Genomic DNA, 26,504 nt, shown 5'->3' on the forward strand with positions numbered 1-26,504 from the left:
CAATCGGAATATCTCATTTGCTTGTTTACTTCCTGAAAGTCCGCGATTGCGATATGCGAGACTTACCCGAGACACTAACATTAAATTAACTTATTCTAGTCTTACCAATAGCAATAGATTTTAGAACACCTAGATTTATCGATAGCAATAGTAATATAACGTTAATGCAACAAAACGAATGCCATGCTTTGTTAATCATAACGTTGATGCAGTAGCGTATGTCGTTGTGTTGGCTGTAATCGACCGTAAACAATGTAAACAACTCATAAACAATGTTTCTGTACTGGAGGTGTACAGTATTTCAATAGGCAACCCTGAACGGATTATTTTTCTAGAAGAGCAACACTAGCCAAAACATAGCCTGGCATTGTATGCATAAAATGGGCAAAAGCTAAAGTTAAGTGACTGTTACTTTTGTAGCAGTAGTTTGATTTGATAGTTTATTTGATAGGGACAGCACATGTTAATGAACATCAAGTACAAAATACAAAATGTAAACATGCAGGGTTGTAGCAAGAGCTAATTTACACCAGGAGACAGTAAAACTCTTTCAATAAATAAATAGCCTGCTTAGGGTAAAAGCATTGTGACAATCAATGATAAAAACAATAAAAACAAGAAACAAGTTACATAAACTAAATCAGATAAAAAATGATCACAGTTCTGGTTTGCCTTACAATGCAGTTTAAGATGGGTCTTGAATAGGGATGCCCCGATCGATCGGCCACCGATCGTTATCGGCCGATAATCAGTATAAATATGCGATCGGGGAATTCCGATAATTAGTCATATTCGCCGATCGCGGAAACTGATCAAGTGGATATCTCACTCGCTTGTCTCAGACGCACAGGACCTGCAAACTGCTCGTCCTCCCTAGCCCCGCCCGTACCCGTGTAGAGTTTGTAAACACAGAGGAGGCGGACCTCCTCTGCTGAGTCTAGATAGTGCATTCGACCTGAGCTAACGTTAGCTACCTAGCTATCGTTACTGTTTAAACAAAATTACCCAGTCAACTATGCACTTTTAGTAGGCATTGTCTAACGGTATTTAGCCGGCTAGCTACTGATAGCTCCGGATATCAACAAATGCCCCAGGAAGTCTAGTAGCCCATGTTGATATCTCCGTTAGCTTGCGTTAGCTGACGTTAGTTCACGGTTCAAAACGAAATGTCCGATTGAACTAAATAGTTGTCTTAACGTCATCTAGCCGGCTAGCAGTAGCTACAGATAGCTCCTGATATCAATGTCTTATAACATTGATTGAATGCGTATTCGAGCTGAGGGCTTGCTGAATGTGAAATGACCAAAGCATAACGTTACCAAGGCAATAGGGTCCCGCTGCGGACCTCCTCTGCTGAGTCTAGATAGTGCATTCGACCTGAGCTAACGTTAGCTACCTAGCTATCGTTACTGTTTAAACAAAATTACCCAGTCAACTATTCACTTTTAGTAGGCATTGTCTAACGGTATTTAGCCGGCTAGCTACTGATAGCTCCGGATATCAACAAATGCCCCAGGAAGTCTAGTAGCCCATGTTGATATCTCCGTTAGCTTGCGTTAGCTGACGTTAGTTCACGGTTCAAAACGAAATGTCCGATTGAACTAAATAGTTGTCTTAACGTCATCTAGCCGGCTAGCAGTAGCTACAGATAGCTCCTGATATCAATGTCTTATAACATTGATTGAATGCGTATTCGAGCTGAGGGCTTGCTGAATGTGAAATGACCAAAGCATAACGTTACCAAGGCAATAGGGTCCCGCTGCAGCGCCGGAGAATCCTTTTGAGCTAGGGCTACTAGAGTACACACAGACAGTGGAGCTGTTTGCAGATAGCGAGCATTTTTACTTGTTGCGTGGTGGCGATGTCTCGCAGATAATACAAGTACAAGTCTAATTATATAATATATATTTTTTATTAAAAAAAAAAAATCTTTTTATATAAAATAATTTTTTATTTCTTTTTAATCAAAAACGATCGGTATCGGATCGGTATCGGCCGATATGGCTCACGACGATCGGTGACAAAAAACGTGATCGGGGCATCCCTAGTCTTGAACATGGAGTATGTGGGGCACTCTCTAATCACAACTGGTAGGCTATTCCAGTAGTTACCACCTTTAACAGAACACAGTTTTAGCAAAGGTAGTATACCGAAAAGGCCCCTTACAGTCCCCTCTACTGATGGCCCTGGTGGTAATGCCAGTGTCTTTTTTTTTTTTTTTTTTTTTTTTTTTATGTCCCTGCCTTTTTTATTAGGCCTAGTTGTTGGCTACAACTTTGCCACAGTAGGCATTAATCACATAATAGTTCAAATGTCTGTGTCCCATTCCCGTTTGCACACGCAGATACACGCACACAGTGGGCCAGTGACTTTGGTGGTATGTAGGGATGGCCCGATCGATCGGCCACCGATCGTTATCGGCCGATAATCAGTATAAATATGCGATCGGGGAATTCCGATAATGAGTCATATTCGCCGATCGCGGAAACTGATCAAGTGGATATCTCACTCGCTTGTCTCAGACGCACAGGACCTGCAAACTGCTCCTCCTCCCTAGCCCCGCCCGCCCCGTGTAGAGTTTGTAAACAAAGAGGTGCGGCTCCTCTGCTCGAGTCTGTAGTGCATTCGACCTGCGCTAACGTTAGCTACCTAGCTATCGTTACTGTTTAAACAAAATTACCCAGTCAACTATTCACGTTTAGTAGGCATTGTCTAACGGTATTTAGCCGGCTAGCTACCGATAGCTCCTGATATCAACAAATGATCCAGAAAATCTAGTAGTCCATGTTCATACCTCCGGTAGCTTGCGTTAGCTGACGTTAGTTTACTGTTCAAAACGAAATGTCCCATTGAACTAAAGTTCTGTCTTAACGTCATCTAGCCGGCTAGCAGTAGCTACAGATAGCTCTTGATATCAATGTCTTACAACATTGATTTAATGCGTATTCGAGCTGAGGGCTTGCTGAATGTGAAATGACCAAAGCATAACGTTACCAATAGGGTCCCGCTGCAGCGCCGGAGAATCCTTTTGAGCTGGAGGCTACTAGAGTACACACAGACAGTGGAACTGTTTGCAGATAGCGAGCATTTTGACTTGTTGCGTGGTGGCGATGTCTCGCAGATAATACAAGTACAAGTCTAATTATATAATATATATATATTTTATATAAAAAAAAAAAAAAAACTATATAAAATAATTTTTAATTTCTTTTTAATCAAAAACGATCGGTATCGGATCGGTATCGGCCGATATGGCTCACGACGATCGGTGGCAAAAAACGTGATCGGGGCATCCCTAGTGGTATGTGCTATTGCACAGATGTGTGTCCCGTTCCCGTTTGCACGCACAGTACAAATATACATTTATTAAAAAAATATATATTTAAATCCGTTACTTGAAATATTTTCACTGTGCTCCTAAATATTTTTGTGTGCTCATACATTTCTTTGTGTGCTCCTATATTTTTTCATTTAGGAGCACATCCTTGGGGAAAAGGTTAGCGTAGAGCCCTGCCATGCGCAGTAGATACCATCTGCGTGCCCTTCCGGTGACACTGTCCCAAACCAAATAGCTGCAGCTACTATGTGTTGTCAAGTTATTGTTATAAGGACCCCAGTCCAAGCTACAACAGTCTGCATTCCCTTAACAATTGTTTGTATTGAGCCGTATTGTATTGTACCCATATGCAATATGTTAAATAAAGTTTACATCCATTCATTCTGCTAGCATTACCGATTGGCACTGCCATCAAACCCTGTTAGCTCAAAGCTCCTCTTTCAACTTAACAAGCATTAAACAAAATGGCCCAGTCATCTATTCACCTTTGTTTAATACACACAGCGTTGTCTCTAATGTTATCTAACCACTGATAGCTCCCGATATCATCAGTTTGGCGCTGGCTAAGTAGCGTGAGCTAACGTTAGCTTCTAGCCACAATGCTATACTGTTATAATGGCAAATTCCATTGACGTTAGCATGCAGCTAACAATGCTACCGATCTTTTTTTAGACTAAACTATCCGCTCTTGGTGGTCACTTGTGTTGATGTTAGTTTTGTTTCATCAACAAATGACAGGCAGAACACACAGTGAATGTATCCGTTTTGTTTATTGCACTTTTATTAGGCTTTGCTGAAAAAGAATTGCTGCATTGAGTAAATAGGCAAGATGGTGGCGCGGCAGGCGCCTGCCTTGTTGACATTTTCTTTGCTGGAGCTTCCAGGAAGTGTATTGGCACATTCAAGTTCTGATTGGTTGAAATTGCCTTCATGTTTGCCATCTACTGCCACCTACTGCTTTGGCAGTGTACTACATCAGTGTGCTCAGGTGACAAAAACGAAAAAAAACGAAAGTGTGACTCGAGGCGCACGACGTCGCGGCGAAACGCATATGACAATGATACGAAAATGAAACGAAAGGTGTAACCGCAGCCTTAGTCAGGAGTGTGTCATGGTTTCTCCATAGAGCCCCGTCGTACCTTTTTAGCACAGCAGCTTGTCCAGGTAAGGGGCCAATTGCTGATTGGCTCGAACACGGTATGTTTGTATAGTGTTTTCACGGCGCATCATCAAACCGGAAGTCGGCCATTTGGGAGATACTGAACGTATCCAACGCAAGCTAACTAGCATCTGTTCCTGGTCATTGTTGGTCAAAATGGTCAATTATTGCCGTGTTTTTGGCTGTACTAATCGGTCGTACCGGGAAAAGCATTTGTAGTACTTCATATTGCCACAAGCTATTACAAATCAGGGAGAAGAGTGCAAAAAAGGAGGCGAAGACCCCCTCTACCGTCTGAACGAACTACCAAAGTAGCGATCAGCATTTCAATCCAAACATTTTATTTCAAATGTAAAGATCAGTTGATCTAGTAACGTTATTGAATCACCTACCTTGGCTTTCACAATACACGTCATCACTGAGCTGATACTGAGCCTCGCTCACCCATCCACACACCATCTGGTTGTAGGCAATAGGTATCATTCCAATCCTTTGTAAGATTTAAGGTCTTCATCAGTGTATGGGCTTGGTGAAAAAACGAGGTAGTTCACTATGTCGGGATAGGCAATAGAAGGCAGAATTGTCGGGTCGTAACACCATTCAGAATATCGTGCCCTTTCCTACCGACTAAGTCCTTCTCTGTAGGTTCTAGCAGCTTCCACATGCTTTCCTGAACTTTTCTGTGGTTTAGACATCCTAAAAAGTCTACTTAAATCAAACATTCAGTGTGCAATCCATTCTGATGTTTAAATCCAAGTATCTCCACAATGTCCGCGCATCCGGGTTACTGATCAAATTGTGACGTCGGTGCAAACACTCTATACAGCGAACAGGTCTACGGGGGGGGGGGGGTAAGTATTACAGAGGAAGGGACCTCACCGAACACTCTGCCGGGGGTCATCGCTACGACGTGTTAACCTTCTGTAGTGTGGTAGTGAAAGGTTAACCTTCTGTAGTGTGGTAGTGAAAGGGTTAGCCTTCTGTAGTGTGGTAGTGAAAGGTTAACCTTCTGTAGTGTGGTAGTGAAAGGGTTAGCCTTCTGTAGTGTGGTAGTGAAAGGTTAACCTTCTGTAGTGTGGCAGTGAAAGGGTTAACCCAGGGATTAAAGCAAAAAAAAATCTCCTGACTGAACTTTTTTTCTGGCCAAGTCATATTCTTATTTTAACCTCTACTGTATTTTTTTTTTAATAGCGTTAGCGTTTTAAGGGAGCCTACTTGTAGAGCGAGCCTACTGTCCTGACTGTGACTATAGAGACCCTACTGTTGTGTGCTGGAGAGCGTGAATGCAAGTCTTGTGGCTAGCTTCTGATTGATGGCGAGCTAGCACCCCTCCCCACTTTGAACCATGAACTAAATGGCTTGTTATCATACAAACAAGGGACTAAACACGTTTCGCAATTATGCCACAACAACAATGGACAGTCTCCTCCCCACCGTTTGTATATATTTATTTACCACCCACTCACTCACCCCCTCCTAATGTACAGTCTCCTCCTCATCATATGTATATATTTACTGTTAGGATCTCTGGGTAACAGTACTGTATATTTGCATATCGTATATGTGACAAATGTAACAGTACTATTACTATATACCTGTAAGGCATGTATGTCCCTATGTCATAAATGTCATGATGTCATGTGTATGTTGTGTATGTCATAAATGTCACTATGAATTGAAAATGGGGGACCCTGATGATGTAAACAAGACAAACGCCTTTCTCTGGTCTACATCCCCTTAACAATTGTGTGTATTGCTACTGGATTTACAAGATCCAGAGTGAATGAATGAATGAAAACTTTATTTAATACACGAGACCCTCTTCTTGGGACCAAGTAAGGTTTTGTCGATAATCCAATGTATAGTTACAACCCCCCCCCCATCCCACCCAACCACCTCCAATGTACAGTTTCTTCGTCAAATGTATATACTCTTTTTAGACTATTTTTGTATCACAAACAAACAATAGGCTACTGTATTTGTAAATCTGGTATGTCATAAATGTATAGATGTAGCAGTATTGTCTATCTGTATGTCATGTGTGTCATATATGTTATGATGAACTGAAAATGGGGGACCCTGATGTAAACAAGACGAAAGTCTTTCTCTGGTCTGCATCCCCTTAACAATTGTGTGTATTGAGCTGTACTGTACCCATTCTGCAATCTGTTAATAACAATCAATCAATATTTAACAGATTGCAGAATGGGTACAATACAGTACAGCTCAATACACACAATTGTTAAGGGGATGCAGACCAGAGAAAGACGTTCGTCTTGTTTACATCAGGGTCCCCCGTTTTCAATTCATAGTGACATACATGACATACAGGTATATAGTAATGTTACATTTGTGACATATATGATATGCAAATATACAGTACTGTTACCCAGAGATCTCCCGGACAAATGGGAGAAAGACGTTTATTGAGCTTAAAAACAATTGATACCGCAAATAACGTTCTGATTAACAAAGTCATTCGTTTTGTGGCATTAACGTTATCTAGATTTATCAACATTCATACATTTATCAGAAAGCGAGCGGCGCAAGCACACACACGAAACACCACCAACAACAACAACAACGACAACAACACACTGCTTGTCGCGTAAATAACGTTCTGATTAACAAAAGGCATTCGTTTTGTGGCATTCACGTTACCTAGATTTATCAATAGCAATAGTAATATATATGTTTCTTTAGACTAGAATAAGTCAAATGAACTTACGGTCTCGTAAAAAGTTGCCGCATGGTGTTGATGAGTCAAGTTTACTCGCGAGTAGAGCTAGACGCTAGAGAGTCTCAAAATGGGCGCTTCCCATTGGTGCTGAGCACAGCGGAGGCGGGTGAAAGGGCTGTAAACTCAGAACAATCTCGCCTTCTGGTTGGTTGCATTTGACTGAGAATTTGCCGATTGCTCGCAAATGACTGTTTGGTGCGGCCGCGGTAGGGGAAAAAAGGATATTTGACGCCTCTGATTGGCTCAGGTTAAAATCCGTCACGACTCCAAATCAAATGACGGAATCTCCAAATCAAATGGACGGATATCCGTCCCAAGACGGAACGCTTTAATGCCTGGGTTAACCTTCTGTAGTGTGGTAGTGAAAGGTTAACCTTCTGTAGTGTGGTAGTGAAAGGTTAACCTTCTGTAGTGTGGTAGTGAAAGAGTTAACCTTCTGTAGTGTGGTAGTGAAAGGTTAACCTTCTGTAGTGTGGCAGTGAAAGGGTTAACCTTCTGTAGTGTGGTAGTGAAAGGTTAACCTTCTGTTAACTCACTAAACCTCACAAACACCAGCAAGGAAAGGCTGCCACTCTTCACAAGAAAGAGACGGTTTCCATTCCGTGAAAACCCGCCCTACTCTGCTCTGATTCGCAGACTGTGGGTGGGGGGGGAGAAACGCTGAATGTGATTGGATCAGAGTAGCCAGACAGACAGGCAGAGCAGCCAGCCGGACAGTGGAGCAGAGAGAGGAGACAGCGGAGGATTTAACGAGGCGCGTTAATACATTCGTTTATCTGGCTTACTGCTGCGGATTCAAGCCATGCAATAACAAAGCGCAACATTAAAATCGTAACACCATTCAGAATATCGTGCCCTTTCCTACCGACTAAGTCCTTCTCTGTAGGTTCTAGCAGCTTCCACATGCTTTCCTGAACTTTTCTGTGGTTTAGACATCCTAAAAAGTCTACTTAAATCAAACATTCAGTGTGCAATCCATTCTGATGTTTAAATCCAAGTATCTCCACAATGTCCGCGCATCCGGGTTACTGATCAAATTGTGACGTCGGTGCAAACACTCTATACAGCGAACAGGTCTACGGGGGGGGGGGGGGTAAGTATTACAGAGGAAGGGACCTCACCGAACACTCTGCCGGGGGTCCCCGCTACGACGTGTTGGCCGTAGTCCAGCTTCCTGATGTCCTCCCCGACATTGGTCCCTCCGATGCAGGAGTGGCACTGGACATTCATATAGTCCCCGAGGGCCAGCAACACCTTCAGAGACAAACAAGTCATAAAAAAATCTGACCGGACACGGCCTGGAACACAGGTGATGTTGTGATCCGTTTGGCTCGTGTGTGTGCTTACCTTCTGAATCTGTCCGGCCAACTCTCTGGTGGGGGCGAGGATCAGCGCTTGGGTTTCACGCACCTTCGAAAATATAAAAAATTAATAAACCTGCATGTTTTAGTGGAGCTGTGGCAACTTCCAATGAAAGGTAAGGAGACAAGAAGCCTGTGTGTACTGCTGTGACGGAGGCACGGTGGAAATACCTGGATATCCAGACACTGCAGGACTGAAACACAAAATGTTGCTGTTTTTCCTGTACCGGACTGGGACCTGAGGGGAAATGACAAAATGTACATAAAATTGTGTACAACAAGTCACAGGTTACATATCTGGTAGCTGAGGCTAAGTGGTGTTGTTCATCAAACAGCGTCGAACTTGAGTGCTAACTGAGTAGTTACACCCCTAGTTAAGGCTTTTTAAAACTATCGTACACCACCACCAAAGCCAAAGAAATATAATACCCATTTCAATTTAAAGCTAGAACGAGAATTTGAAACAAAATATATGATTGTCAGATATGTCCCCCAGCATGGGTTTTGTTTTGATGAGGGGAGGAGAGGGTCTCATCATTGTCTCATATGTTTGTGCAGTAATCCCACCAGGGTAAGAACTAGGAATGAAACGGTTACTGATTTTAATGACATTCAAATTCACTGACTGTTAGTAATACCGTTAGTTATTAATTGTAATTATCATTAAAACCGTGTTTGATTACTGTGCTTAGAAAAACTCACTGTAAATACCATCTAGACTGTTCAGCATCAACCAGAGACGTTAGCAAGGCACAGCAATGTGGGTTTGTTTTGGAATAACATGCGTGAGAATAATACAAATAATGTAACACCAACAATAATATGAATTGATGCAAACAGAAAGTGCATAGTGTTGATCATTTGATTTGTGATTTTCAATATAAAACATGGTGAATTAGTTTGTTTGTATCAATACTTTTTGAAAATGTTCACACAATTTTAATAATACTGTGATAATACCACTAACTGTGATCATTTTGGTCACTGTAATCGTGACATTTTCATACTGTTAGAACTCTAGTATAAACAGTAACTCCACCAGGACCACGTTGTGGTTATGTCTGAACCGAGGTGCTTACTGTGCGATGACGTCTCTGCCTTTGATGATCTGTTTGATGGCTCGTTGCTGGATGGCCGATGGCTTCTCGAAGCCTGAAAATGGAAAAGATTAACATCCGTTTAGTCAGAGATACATTGGACCAGTAATTGCAAGGGAAATGGGACAGGACACAAGGTAAAGCTGACACTAAAAACCACGGTCCAAGATGCCCGCTTTCTAAATGTTCCTCCTGCAATGCGGGCCAAATCGGAGTGAAACGATGTTGAGAGAAAAAAACAACATTTCCTAAATGACCACTTTTGGCTGCCTGTGTGTGTCTGAAACATTTGGGAATGGGAACAAACTTTTTCTGCAGTGCCCTTTCAGTAACTTCATATACACCCACAACCGTTTATTAGCAGCTGCGGTCAGCGAGGAAGCCAAGAGAAATGGGCCTGTAATGCTAGCATTACCAACAAGGTATATTTTTCTTTATTTAACCAGGCTGCTGGTCAATTAAGAACAAATTCTTATTTACAATGATGGCCTGGCGAGAGGACCAACGGACCTCTCGAAGGGTAACAGGGACAACAACGTTTTTGGAAAAACAAAAAAGAGGATACCGACGATACATACATCACAGAGTTAAGGAAAATAAGTAAAACACATCCCTCTGCATTATTATCCATAGGAAACTAAGTGGTTTCTCTTCACATAGAAATCTAGTTGCCAGGACAACAAGGTAGACTCAAATATTGCCTGGAGTCTCTTTTGTAGAAGACATGCCTTTTAGTTTTAATATAATACTAGTTGAAAATATGTATTGACTACAATGTTGTATTTTCAGATCTTATATATACACCCACAAACATTTTCGAAATGTAGTAGGCATATCGTATCGTCTTATGACTAGTATAGTTTTTGTCTGAATAAACAGACATCAACAGATCGTCACAGGCACCACATATCAACATTCTACTACAGTGCATAACTTGTCTTCAGCCACCGCCATCTTTACGAGATGCTGTTTCCTATACGGTTTTTGCCATGATGGTTATGGTATTTAATCAACACGTTCCCAGCTCAGTCCCAGACATTCTGCAATGACTATAAAAACGTTGTGTGCGATACAAGACGACTCGGAACGACCTCACGTCTCTAGATTAGAAGACATGCGGCTAACTAAAGTAGCTGTAGCTAGCTGGCTGAGGGGCTAAGCAATTAGCTAAACAAGGCCGCTATAAAAGTGTCTAATAGCTCACTTTTATCCGGTGACGTTATGTTAACATAACACATGGCGACAAAGAGTTCAACTTGATCAGAACAAGTGAGAAAGCTATGCTGTGGCTTTTTAGGCCCCTCTGTGATCCCCGGACTACCGTATGCGTAGATCCCACGGAGAAGGTCCTCTCGCAGACCCATTGTGTCGAAGGTGGGGGTAACGTCCACCTCCTCGCTGGTCTCAAACTCGATTTTGGTCATGTCTTCCTCCTTCAGGAGTCGCTTCCTAGTAGTTACAGGGGCTGCAGTCATGGTCTCTGCAGTTTTTGTTTCCAAACTAACGATAAAAAACAACGGCAATTTCACCGCGTCTCGTTCTGCTTTAGGAAGTCGAGAAAAGACTGCCGCATGTGTCGCGCTTGTGACGTCAAATGACGGCGACAAGCTCTTAGCTCAAGTTCTCATGGGTGTCGTATTTCCGGCTGTGCCACGGTTTCATAATTATATCAACATAAACATTCTAAATTATATCTATGTTACCTGTATAACTCTGAAGATTGCTCTACAAATACATATTTTCACCCATCACATAATTTTATGGTTGGAAATGTTCATTTTAACCCTTTCACTGCCGCACTACCAAACGGTTAACCCTTTCACTGCGACAATACACAGCATGTTAACCCTTTCACTGCCACACAACCACATGTTAACCCTTTCACTGCCAAACTACAGAAGGTTAACCCTTTACTATCACACTACCGATGATCAATACACCTGGGTAAAACAGAGTCCATTCTCTTCGGATCAAATAACAACTCAGCAAGACCGACGGCTTCTCAGTTACAGTGGGTGACAATATTGTCACAAGGAAAGATGAAATTACATACCTTGATTGATTGATTGATTGAAAAGTTTATTAACAGATTGCAGAATGGGTACAGTACAGTACAGCTCAATACATACAATTGTTAAGGGGATGCAGACCAGAGAAAGACTTTCGTCTTGTTTACATCAGGGTCCCCCATTTTCAATTCATCATAACATGACATACATGACATACAGATAGACAGTACTGCTACATCTATACATTTATGACATATCAGATTTGCAAATACAGTACTGTTTGTGATACAAAAGTGTCCAGAGAAAGAGTGTATATACATTTGACGTAGAAACTGTACATTGGAGGAGGTTGGGTGGGGTTGGGTGGGTGGGTGGGGGCTGTACATTGGGGTGGGGGGGGGGGGGGGGGGGGTTGGGTAGGGGGGGGGGGGACGGACACACTGTACATTGGAATACTGACAAAGCCATACCTGGTCATTTACTGTACAACTGGGTTAGGATATTTGTAGGGGCCAGTTTCGAATTGCAGTCTCCCGTAGGTGTTTTTTGAGAGTGTTTTTTGAAAGTGGGTAGTGATTCACATTCCTTTACAGCTTTGGGTAGGGCGTTCCACATTGATGTGGCATAATTGCGAAACGTGTTTAGTCCCTTGTTTGAGCCGAATCTGGGTTTAACATGATTTGTGGAGCTCCCTCTGGTGTTGTGATCGTGGTATTCACTGACCTTTTGGAAGTATTTTGACATGTACATGGGTACCTTGGTCGCGTAGTGTATCTTGTAGACCAGGCCCATTGCAAGTTGCTGTACTCTGTCGTCTACTCTAAGCCATCCTAGGTTGTCAAAGTGGGCAGGGGTGAGGTGGGTTCTAGGAGTCAGGTCAAGCAGTAGTCTGACTAGCTTGTTTTGAGATGTTTGTAATTTGTTTTTTAGTGCCTTTGAGGTGCTTTGGTACCATGAGGTGCAAGCATAGTCGTAGTACCTGGGTTCCATCCTAGAGGCAAATCTTTCCTGTGACAAAATAGCATCCAATGTAATAAAAAAAAGTCAACCAACAAACTAGATTCTTGTACCGGATCTCCTCTCTGGTAAACAAGAATACCCTGAAGACTCTGGCAGGAGCACTCATTCAAGGGTACTACGACTATGCACCTCATGGTACCAAAGCACCTCAAAGGCGCTAAAAACAAGATTACAAACATCACAAAACAAACTGGTCAGACTACTGCTTGACCTTACTCCTAAAACCCACCTCACCCCTGCCCACTTTGACTACCTAGGATGGCTTAGAGTAGACGACACAGCAATTTGCAATGGGCCTGGTCTACAAGATACACTACACACCACTCAGGGACCCATGTACATGTCAAAATACTTCCCAAAGGTCAGTGAATACCACGCCCACAACACCAGAGGGAGTTCCACAAATCATGTGCAACCCAGATTCGGCACAAACAAGGGACTAAACACGTTTCGCAATTATGCCACAACAATGTGGAACGCCCTACCCACAGCCGTAAAAAAAATTGAATCCCTACCTACATTCAAAACTGCTCTCAAAGAGCACCTACGGGAGGCTGCAATTCGAAACTGGCCACCGTAAATGTCCAACCCCCCCCCCCCCCCCCCCCTCATAATGGACAGTCTCCTCCCCACCATATGTATACATTTTCTCCCACCAACCCACCCACCCCCTCCTAATGTACAGTCTCCTCATATGTATATATTTACTGTTAGGATCTCTGGGTAACAGTACTGTATATTTGCATATCGTATATGTGACAAATGTAACAGTACTATATATACCTGTATGTCATGTATGTCCCTATGTCATAAATGATGATGTCATGTATGTTGTGTATGTCATAAATGTCACTATGAATTGAAAATGGGGGACCCTGATGTAAACAAGACTAAAGTCTTTCTCTGGTCTGCATCCCCTTAACAATTGTGTGTATTGAGCCGTACTGTATTATACTGTATTATACTGTAATTGCAAATCTGGTATGTCATAAATGTATAGATGTAGCAGTACTGTCTATCTGTATGTCATGTATGTCATATATGTTACGATGAATTGGAAATGGGGGACCCTGGTGTAAACAAGACGAAAGTCTTTCTCTGGTCTGCATCCCCTTAACAATTGTATGTATTGAGCTGTACTGCACTGTACCCATTCTGCAATCTGTTAATAAAGTTTTCATTCATTCATTCATTCATACCCATTCTGCAATCTGTTAAATAAAGTTTTCATTCATTCATCTTGGTGGATCTTCTGTTTATCCGTTTATTTTGGGGTCATACATTTGGATGAAGATGGGGGAGAACATTCTCATCTCTTCTTAAAAAATATTTTATAATAAATTCTCACTGTGTATCTGTCCTCTCCAGAGCCTTCCTCCGATTCTACTTGTTTTTTGCGTTTTGGACATAAGGCTTTTGAGGGGAGACCACAGCCTTGTGCACAGTGCCTCCTAGTGGCTGAGTGAGGACAAGGTTGGCAAAACTGATGTCAGGTAGTTTTTCAAAAAGTAAATTTATTCCACATTTCTTAAACTATGTACAGAATAAACCGACACTAGTGGTATGAAATAATAACCAATGTACACGTGACTACCTCCTCGTCCTGTGTGCCTAACCCCTAATCGGGATTCCCCAGTTTAGAGTTTTCAAATGTCCAAATATGTAATGATTAAAATTACGTTTTCAAATGTCAAATGTCCAAATATGCAATAATTAAAATGGTTGGGGTCCCCATTCTGGGATAAGTGTGACAGCCATATATACATGGGTATGTGAACGGCACCTATTCTCATGTATAATTAACACATATTATCCATCAATCAGGCATGCCAATTTCAGGTAGGGGTGCGACTCCTCAGTGAAAAATAAAATGCCATGATGTTTAGTTCATCGCCAAATTTCTGAGATCTTACAAAGACAAATCGAATCGATAATCGTCCATGTTAAATGTGAACTGAATTCTAAGTCATTGGGAGAGTACTTAAACACATGTACCTGCAGTACCCATGTAGAACACTGGTACCTGCAGTAACCAGGTAGAACAACACTGGTACCTGCAGTAACCAGGTAGAACAACACTGGTACCTGCAGTAACCAGGTAGAACACTGGTACCTGCAGTAACCAGGTAGAACAACTTGATACCTGCAGTAACCAGGTAGAACACTGGTACTTGCAGTAACCAGGTAGAACAACACTGGTACCTGCAGTAACCAGGTAGAACACTGGTACCTGCAGTAACCAGGTAGAACAACACTGGTACCTGCAGTAACCAGGTAGAATAACACTGGTACCTGCAGTAACCATGTAGAACAACACTGGTACCTGCAGTAACCAGGTAAAACAACACTGGTACCTGCAGTAACCAGGTAGAACAACACTAGTACCTGCAGTAACCAGGTAGAACAACACTGGACTGGTACCTGCAGTAACCAGGTAGAACACTGGTACCTGCAGTAACCAGGTAGAACAACACTGGTACCTGCAGTAACCAGGTAGAACACTGGTACCTTGTTAAGAAACAAGTTCAGGGACAGAAGAAGCTGCAGACATCTGACTCGCTTCACATCCTGCTTCTTCCCATCAGTCTATTCTTTAAAAGGAGAGTACAAACAAACAGGAAGGACACAAAAAAAGTATAGTTTCTAAATGTATTATTTGAATGTTTTCAAAAAGTAGACTGAGGTTGTGTTAAAAACAATGCAGATTTATTTAGCAGTCTCACACACATCTAAAAACTCAGTTTTGCACACGTTTGTTTAGTTCGACAGTTATTGAGTAAACAAGTTTGAATAGATACCACCAGTGATGTCATCGGGGACATATAATCATTGTGTTGTTAATTACATCTCCATATGATGTAGATGAAAAATAGCAATACCTTGTCTTATAGCAACTGCTACCTCATCGTTTCATTGAGCTGTAATTAACACAACACAAGGATTCAGTGTCCCTGATGACATCACTGGTGGCCATCTTCAAACTCATTTGCTCTCAATAATTGTCAAACTAAATGAATGTGTGCAAAACTGTTTAGAGCTTTTCGATGTGTGAGATTATGTGCAAAATAAATCTGTTTTTTTGGTGAAGTGCGCCTTTAAATTTAACCACTTATGTTGTACTTGGTGTTAAAAGTTAAGTTATAGATACTTAAGTACCTACACTTGAAATTATATCGTTGATGTATTTTGGTTACTCTCAGTATCTCAGTTTCTTTTTGTAAGTGTACTTTGATTACACTTACATTATATTAATGACTATCATGCTAAACATGTGCTTTGAATGAGTACATGAAAGCACATGAGAAGTACCAAAGACACACTGCAAGTATAATCTCAGAAAAGTACTGTATATGGGTAGAAATGTACTTTTAACACATTTAATATACTAAAAATATACTTTCAGTATGGAAAAATATACACATTTTTTACTTGGACCTTTTGACTTTTTAAAAACCCAGGGCCTGTGTTCACAAATGATCTCTTGTCTCCATGTACTGATCTAAGAACGGTAGTCAGGTCCCTCCGGTCTGTTAATGATAAAGCTCGACTGATTCTGGATCAGCATTCCTACTCTGAGCTGCTGTATGAATCAGTACCAGAGTGGGAAGATGTTGCGTAATGTCAATGAGTCACAGACCACTTTGTAAGATAACATCCCTGATGAACATTCCCTATAAGTCAATCACTGTCAAACGTAACTGCTTTAATGGAAGGACTTCAGTCCAAATGATCCGTTTACACTCTGGATCCATGAGTCCACTGAGTCATATGTCATATGTGACCAACCATGTATTTTTCCAATTGGTATGTCGCCCACTTACATCTACCTTAAAGGAACACACCAACATTTTGGGAAATTTGCTTACCGTCTTCTCCAGAGAGACAATAAGATAGATACCAGTTATCTCTATGTGCGTTCAGTAGAAAGCTATCTGGCTGCACGTTAGCCTAGCACAATGAATGGAAGAGGACAGTGCCGGTTAGCCTGGACATTGTCCAAATAACACCTCTCTCGAAGGCTAACCGGCACTGTCCGCTTCCATTCACTGTGCTAAGCTAGGCTAACGTGCAGCCTTCTACTGAACGCACAGAGAGGAAACCGGTATCTATCTTCTTCTCTCTCTCTGGAGAAGACGATAAGCTAATTTCCCAAAATGTTGGCGTGTTCCATTAAGGTAGAATGAATATGTAATAGCGACAAACAGCAACCTCTAGGCAAAAGAGGCCTGCTCGGTATTGCACCTTGTTTACATGTTTTGTTTTGGTCTGATGAGAGTTTAGTAACCTATTATAATGTACATTTCTCCAGACCTCTCTTGGCAGAGCCTGAGTTGTGGCCAGCACTAGCACAGGGTATCTGCAGATTTCAACAAGTTAAATTTATGACTTAAGACCATTTTAATACCACAAAAATGTGATATCAATTGCATGACCATACTAGCTAAACTGAACTGGTGGCTGCACCAATTTAAATTATTTCGCGCGTTCCATACAAGCTCCCGGTAGCCTCACAAAAAATAACGACTTGAATACAAAAACATTTCACATATTTAATATTATTTCACCTTCCGATACCTGGCTGCCGCACCCCCCCCCCCCCCTCCCCCCAAAATGTAATACCTGTGCAAATTAAATTTAAGACTTTTTTTAATACCTTTTAGGGTCTTAAACTGAGAATGATAAATTTAAGACTTTTTAATACCCCGCAGATACCGTGTGTAATGTGGATTTCTCCAGATCTGTTGTGGCCAGCAGTAGAAACTCCTCCCCTACGCCCACTCAACTCCCACTGACACATCAGACGAAAACAGAGCACAACACCACACTCTTTGGCCTGGAGGTTCCTGATAACCTCAAAGACCGTTTGGCACGTCATCTCTATGATATAAAACAAGGGGTTTCCCTCCAACCCTTATAGAACTCAGCAATAGATTTGTTTTTCTTCAAAAGTGCTGCAAGTGGTTAAAATAAGTGTTAAATAGCTCTACATTCCGACAGCCATCACTGATATATATAGTGTGTTTGGTCAGTAACATGGGTCTTCCAGTCCCTCCGCTCTGCAGTAAACACAAATACATTTTCTGGTATCCCGTTCCCACTTTATCCAATCAAGAGAGAACCTTAGATATTTGTACTTATTTCAAGAAATTTTGCCCAAGCCAGATTTGCTTACTGCACTGGTAGACGAGCACATTTGCTTGCTTAAAACTGTGCAGTGTGGAGTTCCCTCTCCTGATTGGATAAAGTGGGAACAGGGCAGAGGGAGTGGGAGACCCATGTTACTGACCAAACACATTCTATATCAGTGATAGCTGTCGGAATGTAGAGCTTTTATTTGAACAAAATACCACTTCCAACACCTTTAACCGTCATGTATGTCACAAGGAGGATGAAGATATGTTACACAGGCAGCAGGGCTTAAAATGAATACATTCATATGAAAAAATATAATACATCGAAAAACATGTTTTAAATGCACAACTAGTGCGTGCGCATAATCACACTTATATCCACACACACACAAGCATCTTGAATGAGAGCAGTGTACTGTATGCATGTCTGAGGTAACAAATCTATTGCAGATAGAAAATTGCAAACAATCTATACAAAAGGAAATAATTGTACCATGATAGTGATCATTTTTGAAAAAAAATAAGAGAAAAGATGATTCCAGCGGTTTTCAAGACCCTGTTTTTCTATCACGGGGCATCATAATGATCAATTCCAGTGACTCGAGTTCGCTTTGTAATGAGAACGAAAAAACAAGAAAATGCAACGCTTGCTATATAGCTCTCATATATATATATATATATATTGATGTTGGGTGTTATATTACACACTTGCTGTATATATTCATTAATCTTATATTCATTTACTAAGTCAATTATATTGTTTAGTTTATTTTTTCCAATTCTTTTTTAATTCAGATGTAATTTTATTGCCTATATTTATGTCTTTCTACGATTACCCTGCCCATAACTGTACCTCCCCTCCCCCATGCTGCTATGACACCCGCATTTTCCCCAAGGGGGATCCATAAAGGATTATTTGATTATGTTGGGTGTTGTTACAATGTAACGCTTGCTATATATATTCATTATGTTGGGTGCCGTTATAAAGTAATGCTAGCTATAAATGTACATTATGTTGGGTGTTGTTATAACGCAACGCTAGCTATAATGTACATTATGTTGGGTTGTTATAACGTAATGCTAGCTATAAATGTACATTATGTTGAGTGTTGTTACAATGTAACGTTTGCTATAAATGTACATTATGTTGGGTGTTTTTTCAACGTAACACTTGCTATATATATTCATTCTGTTAGGTGGGCAGTACATTAGGGCTGCACGATATTTTTAAAATCGCGACCTTGATTCATAGACCACACAAAAATGAGGCCAAAATTGGACTGGTCAAAATGAACCGGCCAGGATGCCACGTGATAGAAATCTAGTTCCTGGGTCGAACAGAACTGGAACCTTCATGTTAATTAGTGTCTAATGTTTACAATATATTCAGCAAAAACAACGGTTTGAATTTGTTGTGATGAGACAATGACACACAGGGCGGTGGCAGTCTATCGGCGAAGCATCAGTGACCCCACAGGGGAGCAACAGCACTGTGTGTGTGCTTAATATGTGTGTATGAAAAAGCAGTCTCTTGATATACAGGAGCGGTCAATCGTCCTTCGAGTGATGGGGGTCCAGATTGACTACTTGAAGCTCTGTCAGGTTAGCACTGCCGCTACTGCTGCCTCCACCCGACTGCTGGCCAATGACCATCTAAAGAAAGGGGGGAGGGGGGAGTTAGCCAGTGTTTTCAACCAATCACAAATGGACTTTTCCTGCTGACTTGTCGTACAGAACTTTATTTAACAGATTGCAGAATGGGTACAATACAGTACGGCTCAATACACACAATTGTTAAGGGGATGCAGACCAGAGAAAGACGTTTGTCTTGTTTACATCAGGGTTCCCCATTTTCATTTCATAGTGAACTAAACTTGTTTAAGTCTAAGTTTAGTTTCAGCTAAATGACTAAATAGAATTATGGATAGACCCGTCTATCCATAATTCTATCTATGGGATGGAGTTACTCTGGGCATCTAGCAAAACTCGTGTTTTTCGAGATGTGGTGCTAGTGGTGGAACGGTAGGCCTGTATCTGTAGCTGACATAAAACTTTGTCTCTAGGTTTTATGATTTTGCCTTCTATTGACCAAAATTCGTAGTATTTCCAAACAAGCTTTGTAGAGCGTGCAAGTCACTCTCTCCATGCCCAAGTTGGGTTCTCAACTACTTGACGTTGCTGCCATGCGGTTGTTGTTAAATGATTGTCTCTTTTCAGCAAACATTGTTTTTCCGGCCCTAGTGTACACAGAAAATTACTTTAAGCTACAGTCATGTCGGGGGCGGTCGGGTGGCGTAGGGGAGATTGCGCTCGTCACCAATGCAAGAGGCTGCGGTCTCGACTCCCGGAGTCAGCATTGCCTGCGGCTTGGGCCTATCGTCATACTAACTCATTTGGCTGAGTTAGCGGGAGGGAAGTCGTGGGTGGTAATCTGGCGTTGTGGACAGCGACACCTACAGGTCAGGTCTGGGCGCCTGCTCAGCGAAAGGCAGGAAGTGGTGAAGGCAGCGTGACCTCCCACGCGTTACACTTCACCAATGAGAGTCCTCGCTGCCAGGTGAAAAGAGAGCCGCTGGCTGTCTCCGCATGTGTCGGAGGAAGCATGTGGTAGACTTCAGGGTTCCCTTGTACCGACCAGTAGGAGGAACATGCACACAATGACCAGGTAGGGGAGGGGGGGAATTGGCATAACGACTAAATTGGGATGGGAGGAAAAACATAGAAGATCAGGCAGAAAAAAAAAAAAAAAAAAAAAAAAAACTGTCATGGCAATATTATCATGTCATTATAGATCTGTGTTGAAATATATATTCTATCATACATATTCGACTGTCTCTTTTAACAACTTCAAGGTGTGGGGAGAAGATGACTTTTGACCTATCTTTTCCTTTTCTAGTGTGGGAGCCGTAGCAAGGTTATTTCCAACTCCAGTTAAAGACATAACAATAACACCGCCTAGCCATATTTGGTTATCCTTTCAGTCATATCTGGATGTCTAATGTATGTCATTTCAATTATGTATTTAATCTGTGTCTGACCAGACCTCTTGGTCACTTTCTGGTCAGACGCTTGTGTGTACACATGTGTGTCTCTCTATAAACTGATCATTTTCACTGTGGCCACTATGTTATTTTCTTTTTTATATAACTCGACTCAGAATGATTTACTCTGCTCATCCTTTGTTCTCTTAGTAATTTCCACAACACTACACTTCAGGTTGGACTTGTGGTGGAACCGGAGAGGTTAATCAGCACTTGGTCAGATCTTCACGGTTGATACAAATGTATTGTTAAAGCGTTGCCAATCAAATACAAATTCACATTCGGGAGTTGGATGGAGGTCTCGTCTCTCTGGCCGTTGAGACGTCAAGATCTCCTGTGAGCTTGCTCTTAAGTTTTCTGGGAAGGGGGGCGGGGGTTGTGGGGAGGGGTGAATAACAAAAGATGCTTTGGGTCGAGGAGGTGAGGAAGACAAGGGGTGAGGTGAGACAAAGGGTAGGGTGTGGGGTGTAAACAGAGATCTTGGGTGAAAACCTCCACACTATGGATACATAGGAAAGTTGATTACCGAGTGAAGCTGCACTGCAGACACAGGGATCTGAGTCACAGGAGGCAGAGAGGTGAGGAACACCTGGGAGACAGCACCTGAGGAGAACAACCGACACACTTAGGACCTCCTGCAAACATGTCATTATTCAATTAATAACCTATAAGCACCTGAGGAGAACAACACACACACTGAGGCCATGTCCACATAAAACGATTTTGGTTGTTTTAGGCAAAGTATTTGATCGTTTGCATCGTTCTGCCACACGGAACTGCATTCTGGCAGCCTGAAGACGGTACTTTTTGATACCACCCTGCAGAGTGCGCAACTCTGGAGACGCCCCCCGTTGCGTCACCATATACGCGATACACGGCTTCTCCTGAACCGATGACGTGTTGGCCCACCTCTCCCTTACCCCGCATGCGCAAACTCTCAGCCAACATCACAACAACACTGGCGTTAGGGCTGCACGATTAATCGATTTTAAATCGAAATCGCGATTTGGAATGATGCAATTATCAAATGAAAAAAAAAATTAAAAAAAAAACGCAATTTTTCTTCTCTCTTTTAACACTTTGGTTGCCTTGGGTTAAATTAATGATATACCATAGATTGCCAGCGCTATTTGTCTATGGAGAAAGTCCCCTTCTTTGCAGGGCTATAACTTTTTAAATTCTATTGCTACATTGCCATTATTAGGGCCCATTCAAAGTCCTATATGTATTGTTCATTGTGTAGCAACGTTAAACTTTTTCATCTCTTTCTGCAGCTTTCTCCAGAACGTGATATATAGCCCCAAATGCATTATATTGATGATGAAATACAGTTTGATGGCAATCAGCGCGATATAAAAAATTCCAACTAGACGTACTTCTAGAAGTTACTACACGTCATCTGATGTTGACCGGATGGGCGAGGGGGCGTTTATAATTCCGTGGGCAGCGTTATACCAATCATCTAATGTGGGTCAAATGTTGATAAAAGCAGTTAGTATCGAAGATGGTAACGTTACACGCTGAAACTCACCCCAGTCTCCGCGCGCCGTTGGGCGATCATCGTCGAGTAGACATTTTATCATTATGGGATATATTATTACCCGGTCCATCTCCAGCTTGTATAATGGTATATACGTCCAAATCATGTTGTTTATCGAGTTATTGGCAATCGATCGCTATGTAGTGTGACGAGCTAGAGTGCCGGAACCTATACCGAGTGCCCGGAAGTAATATGGCCGACCAGCAAACCCTCTACTGCGCTTCCTGTTAAGCGGTTGCGCCGATCGGCCACCAGATGGCGCTCCTGAACCGCCAGAGAGCTCAGTGGGTCCTGCTGGTGGATCTCAGGCCAGCGGAGGGGGAATATGAATCCGATCGCAGATTTTTGAAATATTGATATAAGGACGCTGTACAGCGTCCCCCGGCAACTTTAGCATGGCCAGCAAAGACGTCTAAAGACGTGTCCCGGCAGTCAAAGTGTTAAGTTATTTAACCAGGAAGTCCCATTGAGATACAAGATGGGTTTGGGAGAGGGAGGTAAGGGGTTTTAGATTGTGTGTTGTGAAGTTTAGACTTCAGAGAGGGAGAATAAAGTACAGAAAAAAAAGGTACCGTTGGGTACCAGTATCGATTCCCAGGTAAAAAGAAACATTTTCAGGCTCTGTGTCTTGAAAAGACCCACACATAGGCCAGATGCAAGCCGCATTTTACAATAAACCTCTGTGAGGCTGCTTTAAAAAAAATATATATTATAATCGCAAATTTAATCAAATTAGATTATTTCCCAAAATCGTGCGGCCCTAACTGGCATCGTACAGATTTGTTGCGTTCGTGGTGCAGAAGCTATTGAGCCTGATCGGGCTTTTGCGGCAAACTGTTCCATAGCATACCACTTCAGTTGATCATGACAAATCCTCTTTTACCTTGACGATTAACCTTTAAGGACCGGCCACGTATATATACGGGTTTCGGTGCCATGCGTTGTGGACCAGAGGCACGTATATAGCCGTGGCATTTGTTATTGCTGTTATTCCATTTTAATAACCGGCTCAAGGTCCCCGACCGGCTCTGCAGATCTACCCTCGTCTGTGGAATCGAGAACATGCAATACCGGCCAGATCCTCTTAGGGGCGCCATCGCTCCACTGCAGTATGCCCCGTGGGCGAATGAAAAACTTTTTTTCTTCTTCCAATGGAGTATCATTGTAGCCGGATCCTGAACCAGCACAATGTACTGTGGATTACGTTTCGAATCGCAGATTTCACCATGGAATAATGGGATTTATCATCAGCCAATGGACATATCGATCTACCAGATGCCGATCGATAACGGGGAAATGCTGGGGGGTATCCCACGGGCTCACAGTAAGACCTTTTTCACCTAAATTACAGCCGGATCGGAGCTTGCTGTGACACGCAGCCGATCAGTGAATGTGGCTAGTTACACGGACACTGTTATTGGTAATCAATAATACTAAACAACGTCCCCCGCCCCCCCCCCCCCCCCTTTCATGCATACATGCTTTGGGACAGCCCGGATCATATGCAGTTTGAGTTATTTCTTTAGCATATATAAAACGGAAATGCTGTTGAATATAACGTTAGCAGCGATTAGCCATTTATCTAGCCTCCCAGAAAATATATGAGACCAAATCTGCTATATTGCTTATATTCACGACGCTATAAAATGACAACCTATCGATGCATTTTTTTTTCTTTAAGCCATTTTGAAGGGACGGTTTATGAACTCAATTGACAATGAGAATGGACAGATAGCAATACTATAAAGTATAGATATAGTTGTACAAAAAGACACCGGTCTGTTGACAAACCCTGGTCCTCAACCACTATATTAGACGGGTCCCATCGGTCGCCAAAGTGTTAAAAAGCCTCCATAATTTAGTAAATAAAGCTGTATCCAGCCAGCTAGCATTGATGCTATTCAAAATGCTACCCACATGAGCTAAATAGCTAACCAACTAAATACAGACAACGTTTGCTAGTCGAAATGACTGGACACACACACAAGTTAAACATCAATCAATTAATTTATTCCAACAGGTAGTTTGAGCCGCGGTCTCACTCTCACTCTCTCTCCACTCCCGAAGTAGCGCCGTGTGTCTCTGGAAAAGTAGGTCAGCTCGAAAAGCACAGAACAGGCTGACACAAGTTAAGCTGCTTCACTTTTTCTCCTCTTTTTCTATTTTTCTCCCATCCCAATTACCCGCTGTGCCAATTCTCCCCTCCCCTGTCTTGAACGTTGCTCGCATATGCCCCCCACTGGCTGGTTGTAGGGAGGATAGAAGCCTTGCATCACGTGTCCCCTCCGGTACACGAGAAGGCAGCCCGTCACATCTTTTCACCTGCCAGCGCGGACTCTCCTTGGCGAGGTGTAACGTGTGGGAGGCTCACACTACCCCCGCCATTTCCTGTCTCTGCTGTGCAGGCGTCCCCAACCACAATGTCCAGATTACCACCCATCGACTTCCACCCGCCAATTGAGTTAGTATGACGACTGGCCCAAGCCGGAGGCAACGCCGACAGCCGGAGTCGAACCCGGTGTCGCTTGTGTTGGTGACGAGCGCAATGTACGCTGCGCCACCCAGCCGCCCTAAATATACCATTATAACCTCTAAACATCTCGGGTGTCTCAGTGAATACAAGGAAGGCTACTGGTTTCATTAAAAGGTAGGTAAGGAGAAATCTTTTATGAATATTGGATTACTATAGATACATTTCTTTCCATATTTAAAAAATGTATTAAATAAATTATTCACCCACAAGATTAGCAATTCTAGGCTAAACTGGTCCTGGACTATTGAGGAAGTTGAATGCACACATACACAGAAAACATCTCACCTCTGCATTTGGAAAGGCTTGGAAAAATCACTCGTAAAGCTTTGTTGTTGATTTAAAACAATTTACGGGATCTGGTGCAATATTAAAACAAGTCATATTGTCCACCGTGACCCCATCATTTAGCACTAACTGGCTACATTTAGCCGACGCTCACTGGGAACCAATGGTTAACGCTGCATGACTTTGACATGTTATTTGTGCAGAACTCACCAGAGCACCTTTTTCACATTCTTCCCCTGGAGAGGGAATAATCTTTAAGACAAACGAAAAACACTAGAAACCATCTTAAGCGTCCGAGTGATGCGAGCGTCTCACCGGGGTCGTGGGATTGTGCGTGGGCGCCCTGAGGGAAGGCGTTGAGCACCAGGCTGCCGTCCGCCAGCGAGGGCGTGGGAGAGGCGTACATGACCGTGTGGCCGCCGGGGTACATCATGTGACTCGCGATGGAGGAGGGGACCGAGGACGTGACGATAGTGGTGGGAAGACTCACTGGAGGAGAGGAGACAAAACAACACACATTCAGTAGGGCATAACGATGAATAACACACATACTCAGTAGGGCATAACCATCAACAAGGTGCTAGTGTGGATCAGGTCAGAGGGACTGGGGCTTACATGTGGAGGTACTGGGGCTTACCTGTGGAGGTATTGGGGCTTACCTGTGGAGGTGCTGGTGTGGATCAGGTCAGAGCTACTGGGGCTTACCTGTGGAGGTACTGGGGCTTACCTGTGGAGGTGCTGGTGTGGACCAGGTCAGAGGGACTGGGGCTTACCTGTGGAGGTACTGGGGCTTACCTGTGGAGGTGCTGGTGACTGTGGACCAGGTCAGAGGGACTGGGGCTTACCTGTGGAGGTTCCTGTTAGGCCTTTCACACCGGCCAGGCTCCGTGCTGGAGCCGGTTCCCGAACGTAATCTCGCACCGGCCGGAGTGTTCACACCGGGATTAATTGGTTCAGAACATGACAAATCGGTGCTCAGCTGGCACCGAAAAAGAGTTGTTTTTTCCTCGCAAACCGTGACATCAGTGGGCGTGTCATATTCTAGGCTGTTAAGACGAGAACGGTGGAAAGTAGAGAGTCGACATTGCACTGTCGATTAGGGGTGTAACGGTACACAAAAACCACGGTTCGGTACGTACCTCGGTTTTGAAGTCACGGTTCGGTACGTGTTTTCGGTACAGTGGGGGAAAGTTTGGCTTTCCATGTGCCACTCAGGGGTGATGTAGTGTGCAGTAACTTAATTTACTTGT

The 26,504-nt window shown here is 42.7% G+C and overlaps 2 protein-coding genes across 4 annotated transcripts in view; both read right to left on the reverse strand.

Moving 5' to 3' along the window:
* Positions 1-11,273, reverse strand: part of eif4a3 (eukaryotic translation initiation factor 4A3) — an 84,540-nt gene extending 73,267 nt beyond the window's left edge. Inside the window, exons 1-5 of the mRNA XM_084318942.1 lie at positions 11,016-11,273; positions 9,677-9,749; positions 8,769-8,835; positions 8,584-8,646; positions 8,358-8,490 (exon numbers count right to left, since the gene is read on the reverse strand). Coding sequence (XP_084175068.1) covers positions 8,358-8,490; positions 8,584-8,646; positions 8,769-8,835; positions 9,677-9,749; positions 11,016-11,169 — 490 coding nt within the window. The 5' untranslated portion in view covers positions 11,170-11,273. The remainder of the gene's footprint in view (positions 1-8,357; positions 8,491-8,583; positions 8,647-8,768; positions 8,836-9,676; positions 9,750-11,015) is intronic.
* A 6,896-nt stretch (positions 11,274-18,169) lies between these two features.
* Positions 18,170-26,504, reverse strand: part of srfa (serum response factor a) — a 122,586-nt gene continuing 114,251 nt past the window's right edge. For all 3 annotated transcript variants that reach the window (XM_084318737.1, XM_084318738.1, XM_084318736.1), the window contains 3 exons: positions 25,570-25,743; positions 21,423-21,499; positions 18,170-19,508 (listed from right to left, as the gene is read on the reverse strand). In XM_084318737.1, coding sequence (XP_084174863.1) covers positions 19,404-19,508; positions 21,423-21,499; positions 25,570-25,743 — 356 coding nt within the window. In that variant the 3' untranslated portion in view covers positions 18,170-19,403. The remainder of the gene's footprint in view (positions 19,509-21,422; positions 21,500-25,569; positions 25,744-26,504) is intronic.

This window comes from Notolepis coatsorum (genome assembly GCF_963971535.1).
Source record: "Notolepis coatsorum genome assembly, chromosome: 7".
In the NCBI taxonomy this organism is placed as follows: Eukaryota; Metazoa; Chordata; class Actinopteri; order Aulopiformes; family Paralepididae; genus Notolepis; species Notolepis coatsorum.